Source organism: Octopus bimaculoides, chromosome 30, assembly GCF_046866305.1.
Source record: "Octopus bimaculoides isolate indiv1 chromosome 30, ASM4686630v1, whole genome shotgun sequence".
NCBI classification, from domain to species: domain Eukaryota; kingdom Metazoa; phylum Mollusca; class Cephalopoda; order Octopoda; family Octopodidae; genus Octopus; species Octopus bimaculoides.
Window position 1 is genome coordinate 13,515,899 of NC_142957.1, and position 7,500 is coordinate 13,523,398.

Sequence of the window (7,500 nt, forward strand, 5' to 3'; positions counted from 1 at the left end):
GTTGTCGACCAAGTATACCTGTCCACAAGAGTTAATGCATTGACACATGTTCGTTTACATTTAGTAAATAACCTTCAGTTACTATCAACAACAGTTTGAGTGGGGGTGGTAGGGAGCACGAGTGAATTTTAATGACTTTTGTTACACAACAACAAAACCAGATTTGTTTGGTTTGGTTCTCATTTTCAAGTTTCCCAAAAAAAGGGACATCGAGGGGTCTGATTTTATCAGTATGAGATGTTTTGGTGCTGCCTATTTGGCGTCGTTGATTCGATGCTGGCTTATTTGACACAAGTCATTTTAATGTATATCAGCATCTTTTTCTTGCTGTTAACCCTTTGAACAAAAATTAGACATTTGAATAAATCCAGGGTTAATTCATTTAACATGAATTTTTCACACTCTTTGTTAATGGCCCCAGCATAGGTGACGAAATTTTTATCATCTTTTTTTAACTTAATTTAAACATTATCAACGAGTATTGAACAGGGAACTTCTTTCACTGAAAACTCTCCATAAGAAATTAACTGTTTCATTGAAACAAATCTCACCTGGTTTCTTCGGCAGAATATAGTTACAGTATTTTTCATGTTCAGCAGGGAATAAATTTCTTAAAAGTAGTTTCACCTTAATACCACCACTACCACCACCACCACCACAACTACTACTACTATAACATTTGCCTTCTCGCTCTTCCCCAGGAGACCCAACAGTCTATGGCAACATGTACCTACCCCAAGTGGCAGAGGATGCCGTGGTGGCTGCCATTCAAAGCAAGAAGTACAATGGTTATGGACCTTCAGTAGGTACGTGAACTGATTGTTGATCTTGTTCTTGTTGTTACTGTTCTCACTGTGGTTGTTGTAATTGTCTACAATTGATACAAGGCCTCAAATGTCATAGAGCACAAGCTATAATCATCATCATCATCATCATCACCATTTAATGTCCCTTTTCCAGGCTGGCATTGGTTGGAGAGCTTGACAGGAACTGGCCAGGCCAGGGTCCATGCCAGGTTCCATAGTCTGTTTTGACACGGTTTTTACAGCTGGATGCTTTTCCTGATGTCAACCACTTTACAGAATATACTGGGTGTTTTATACATGACATCAGCAACAGTGCTTTTTATGTAGCACCATCACCAGTACTTTTTATGTGGCACCAGCAACAGTGTTTTTAATGTGACATTAACACCAGTGCTTTTAATGTAGCACTAAAACCAGTGCCTTTTATGTGGAACCAACTCCAGTGCTTTTAATGTGGCACCATTACCAGCACTTTTTAAGTGGCACCAGCAACAGTGTTTTTAATGTGACATCAACACCAGTGCTTTTAATGTGACACCAGCACCAGTGCTTTTTTGTGTAACCAACTCCAGTGCTTTTGATGTGGCACTAAAACCAGTGCTTTTAATGTAGCACCAGCACCTGTGCTAGAAACCATAGACAAAACAAACAATTAGAGTCTGGTACAGCTCTCTAACTTTCCAGTTCCTGTCAAACCGTTCAACATTACCAGATCAGATTGGAGCCTGGTGCAGCCTCCTGGCTTGCCAGTCCCCAGTCAAACTGTCCAATCCCCCATGCCAGCATGGAAAGCGAACGTTAAATGATGATGATGATGATGATGATGATGATGATATATATATATATATATATATAAAACTATATATATACATGGATTTGTTTTTTACCCACAAGGTTTGGAATGTGCAAGAAAAGCTGTTGCTGCTTATGAAACTACCCCTTCCTTTCCCATTGATGCGAAGGTAAGACGGAGATGTTTCTTTTTTCTGTTTACATTATTATAAAATAATGGTATGTAATAGTGGCCATCACTCCTATGGGAAAGAAATGAGATGATGTCCTTTATTTTACTTCTATTTTTATTTCTTTTTCCTCTCTCACCCCAACTCTCATTCTCTCTCCGAGAAATGATGGAAAATGAAGAAAAACAAAGACACATACATGAGTTTGTGTTTCTTTGCAATTAGGCAAAGGTGGTGAAATATGTACCATAACTGATGCTTCTCAAAGTGCCTGATCTGGTGTTAAAGTAGATATTCATTGTTGTGTAAATTTTTGAGAAATTTTCATTCCTCTGTTTTGAAAAGATCACATCCTTTGTATGTTCCATTTGATGTCACAGTTAGACGCTTAATTACCAGATCTAGTCTTTCCGTAAATCTAAAAGATGTATGATTTTTAAACTGAAGTAAATGCGCTACTCTGTTAACATTGCAGGTAATTATTTCCAAAGTACATTACTACAACCAAATCATTTCAAAATACATTAAACACTTCTTAGTATATAATTACAAAATTACATAACTAAATATGCTGAAGTAAGTAATTATAAATCGTTTTCATTTCTTATTGGAGATATTCATTGCAGTAGGGTTGCAGTGTACATGAGTAATGACTTGTTACATACACACACACACACACACACACAAACACACACACACACACAGACACACACACACACGCACGCACGCGCACGCACACACATACAGACACACACACACACACAGACACACGCACACACACACTCACCCCCACACACACAGACAGACACACACACACAGACACACACACAGACACACGCACACAGATACACGCACGCACACACACACGCACACACACAAACACACACACACACAGACACACACACACACACGCACACAGACACACGCACACAGACACACAGACACACGCACACAGCCACACACACAAACACACACACACACACACACAGACACACACACACACACAGACACACACACACACACACAGACACACGCACGCGCGCACACAAACACACGCACACAGACACACGCACACACACACGCACACACACACGCACACACACACACGCACACACACACACACACACACACACAGACACACACACGCGCACCCCCACACACAAACACACACACACACACATACACACACACACAAACACACACACACACGCAGACACACGCACACAGACACACAGACACACGCACACACACGCACGCACACACACACACACACACACACTCATGTTTACATATCAATTCTTTCCTTCTTTGCAACTTACAGGACGTGATTCTTACGAGTGGATGTTCCAGTGCCATTGATCTCTGTATCACAGTTCTGGCCAACAAAGGTCAGAATATTCTTGTCCCACGACCTGGATTCTCCCTCTATAAAACTGTCGCAAACTCTGTTGATATTGAAATCAAATTTTACAATCTACTGGTGAGTAACACTACAGAATACGTTGCATGTACACTACTATCTCTGAGTCTGTGCGTGGTGTGTGACTGTGTTCACATGTGCATTTTTTTCTCTTTTTATCTTTTACTTGTTTCAGTCATTGAATTACGGCCATACCTTGGCACGGCCGTGAAGAGTTTAATCAACCCAGTACTTATTTTTTAAATCTGGTCCTTAGTCTATCACTCTCTTTTGCTGAACTGCTAAGTTACAACTGTAACCATATGGAAATATTAAATCTTCATCTGCTTTTTACATTTTCTGATTTTTCTGTTTTATATATATGTATATATATATATATATATATATATATATATATATATATATATATATAAATTCAATAATAGGATGAACTCACGCTATATATATATATATATATATATAAATTCAATAATAGGATGAACTCACGCTATATATATATATATATATATATATATATATATATATATAAATTCTATAATAGGATGAACTCACACTATATATATATATATATATATATCATCATCATCATCATCATCATCATCATCGTTTAACGTCTGCTTTCCATGCTAGCATGGGTTGGACGATTTGACTGAGGACTGGTGAAACCGGATGGCAACACCAGGCTCCAATCTAATTTGGCAGAGTTTCTACAGCTGGATGCCCTTCCTAACGCCAACCACTCAGAGAGTGTAGTGGGTGCTTTTACGTGTCACCCGCACGAAAACGGCCACGCTCGAAATGGTGTCTTTTATGTGCCACCCGCACGAGAGCCAGTCCAGGGGCACTGGCAACGATCTCACTCGAAAATCCTACGGGAGCCAGTCAGGCGGTACTGGCAACGGCCACGCTCAAAATGGTGCATCTCATGTGCCACCTGCACAAGAGCCAGTCCAGGGGCACTGGCAACGATCTTACTTGGCTTGCCGGGTCTTCTCACGCACAGCACATTTCCAAAGGTCTCGGTCAATATATATAAATTCAATAATAGGATGAACTCACGCTATATATATATATATATATATATATATATATATATATATATATATATCTTAATGTCATAAACGGCTCCAATCTACATTAGACACTCGGCCATAAACTGCTTGAAAACGCTCCTTATCACTAGGTACACAAACCAGTTGCACAGGATATGAGCCATAACATTTCAAGGTCACTCATGCACACAGAAGGCTTCATAAAAGCTTGATTTCCATCTTGCTCTGGCCGTGCTTGTTTTGGTTGTGTTTTAAGATCATTCCTTGATATTTTTCACAAATTTTTGTGGGGAGCAAGTTTGTTGCTAAAACAGCCGACACTGTGTCTGAAAGCGATTTTTCATTTGGCAATTTTATCGATCATATGATCGAGGAGAATGCACAAGGGCTTGGTATTGACGACCAAAGTGATGTACCTGTGTCATCAGTGCATACAAGTGATCTTTCAGACTTCAGGGAGGAAGAAATTTCAGACTTGTCGACTTTGTCGGACGATTCGGATTACGATGATTTGGAGTGGACTGACATTATCACAGACACTGAAAAGGGTACATTTATTCAAGCTACTGGGCCTACAAAACCTCTGTCAGTGACAGCAGAGCCAATTGAGTACTTAATCCAGTTGTTTCCAACTACAGTATTTGAGTGATTAGTTGAGCAGACGATCTTGTATGCCAGACAGAAGAACAATGAGAACTTTACGATCAGTAAAATGAAGGCATATATGGGAATTTTAATTCACATGGAGGTCAGTAAATATTTTGGTGAAGGTAAAGAATATGCACACCCAGTGTTTAGGTTTAGGGTGAGGGTTTGGGGTTAGGGTTAGGGTTTTTGTTATGCTGGAAACAGGTGATGTGCGTATTCTTTACTGCTACCAATATTTTTGTTGTTGTTGTTGTTTGTTTTACTAACAAGTAAATATAATACCACTCAAATGTTTTTTTTTTATTTGATTTGTTAAAGTTTTATACTAATTACAGCTAAAATAAACAAACCCATCAACATGTAGCAATGTCAAGAAAAATAATCCTCTGAACATGTATAACAACCATATCATCATATACTCCTAAAATATTGCAATTCAACCATTAGAAAAGAAGTTATTACATTATTATATTATTTGTTCCTAACACTGGCTAATAACTAAGTTATTTTACTAAATTGTTTGTTATATTTAAAATTAATTGAAAGAAACGCAGAGCATCTCAACAGAAATATGGTAACAAAAGGGTTAAAATATATAATAGAGAAACAATTCTTAACCCTTTTGATACCATCCTGGTTGAAACCACCTCTGGCTCTCTGTAGTACAAATGTCTTGTTTTCAAAAGTTCTGAATTAAAATCTTCCACCCAACTTTAGTCACAATTTATGTTCCTAACACTGGCTAATAACTAAGTTATTTTACTAAATTCTTTGTTATATTTAAAATTAATTTAAAGAAACGCAGAGCATCTCAACAGAAATATGGTAACAAAAGGGTTAAAGTCACCATGATGATTTTAATCCTTTTGATACCAACCTGGTTGAAACTGCTTTTGGCTCTGAGTACAAATGTCTTGTTTTCAAAAGTTCTGAATTAAAATCTTCCACCCAACTTTAGTCACAATTTATGTTCCTAACACTGGCTAATAACTAAGTTATTTTACTAAATTGTTTGTTATATTTAAAATTAATTTAAAGAAACCTAGAGCATCTCAACAGAAATATGCTAACAAAAGGGTTAAATTTACCATGATATTTTTAATCCTTTTGATACCAACCTGGTTGAAACTGCTTTTGGTTCTGTAGTACAAATGTCTTGTTTTCAAAAGTTCTGAATTAAAATCTTCCACCCAACTTTAGTCACAATTTATGTTCCTAACACTGGCTAATAACTAAGTTATTTTACTAAATTGTTTGTTATATTTAAAATTAATTTAAAGAAACGCAGAGCATCTCAACAGAAATATGGTAACAAAAGGGTTAAAGTCACCATGATGATTTTAATCCTTTTGATACCAACCTGGTTGAAACTGCTTTTGGCTCTGTAGTACAAATGTCTTGTTTTCAAAAGTTCTGAATTAAAATCTTCCACCCAACTTTAGTCACAATTTATGTTCCTAACACTGGCTAATAACTAAGTTATTTTACTAAATTCTTTGTTATATTTAAAATTAATTTAAAGAAACGCAGAGCATCTCAACAGAAATATGGTAACAAAAGGGTTAAAGTCACCATGATGATTTTAATCCTTTTGATACCAACCTGGTTGAAACTGCTTTTGGCTCTGTAGTACAAATGTCTTGTTTTCAAAAGTTCTGAATTAAAATCTTCCACCCAACTTTAGTCACAATTTATGTTCCTAACTCTGGCTAATAACTAAGTTATTTTACTAAATTGTTTGTTATATTTAAAATTAATTTAAAGAAACGCAGAGCATCTCAACAGAAATATGGTAACAAAAGGGTTAAAGTCACCATGATGATTTTAATCCTTTTGATACCAACCTGGTTGAAACTGCTTTTGGCTCTGAGTACAAATGTCTTGTTTTCAAAAGTTCTGAATTAAAATCTTCCACCCAACTTTAGTCACAATTTATGTTCCTAACACTGGCTAATAACTAAGTTATTTTACTAAATTGTTTGTTATATTTAAAATTAATTTAAAGAAACGCAGAGCATCTCAACAGAAATATGGTAACAAAAGGGTTAAAATATATAATAGAGAAACAATTCTTAACCCTTTTGATACCAACCTGGTTGAAACTGCTTTTGGCTCTGTAGTACAAATGTCTTGTTTTCAAAAGTTCTGAATTAAAATCTTCCACCCAACTTTAGTCACAATTTATGTTCCTAACACTGGCTAATAACTAAGTTATTTTACTAAATTGTTTGTTATATTTAAAATTAATTTAAAGAAACGCAGAGCATCTCAACAGAAATATGGTAACAAAAGGGTTAAAGTCACCATGATGATTTTAATCCTTTTGATACCAACCTGGTTGAAACTGCTTTTGGCTCTGTAGTACAAATGTCTTGTTTTCAAAAGTTCTGAATTAAAATCTTCCACCCAACTTTAGTCACAATTTATGTTCCTAACACTGGCTAATAACTAAGTTATTTAACTAAATTGTTTGTTATATTTAAAATTAATTTAAAGAAACGCAGAGCATCTCAACAGAAATATGGTAACAAAAGGGTTAAAGTCACCATGATGATTTTAATCCTTTTGATACCAACCTGGTTGAAACTGCTTTTGGCTCTGAGTACAAATGT

The 7,500-nt window shown here is 36.4% G+C and overlaps 1 protein-coding gene across 2 annotated transcripts in view; it reads left to right on the top strand.

The window, feature by feature from the left end:
- Positions 1-7,500, top strand: part of LOC106871819 (tyrosine aminotransferase) — a 32,158-nt gene that overhangs the window by 13,380 nt on the left and 11,278 nt on the right. For both annotated transcript variants that reach the window (XM_089346559.1, XM_089346560.1), the window contains exons 3-5: positions 702-806; positions 1,701-1,768; positions 3,090-3,248. In XM_089346559.1, the coding sequence (XP_089202685.1) occupies positions 702-806; positions 1,701-1,768; positions 3,090-3,248 (332 nt within the window). The remainder of the gene's footprint in view (positions 1-701; positions 807-1,700; positions 1,769-3,089; positions 3,249-7,500) is intronic.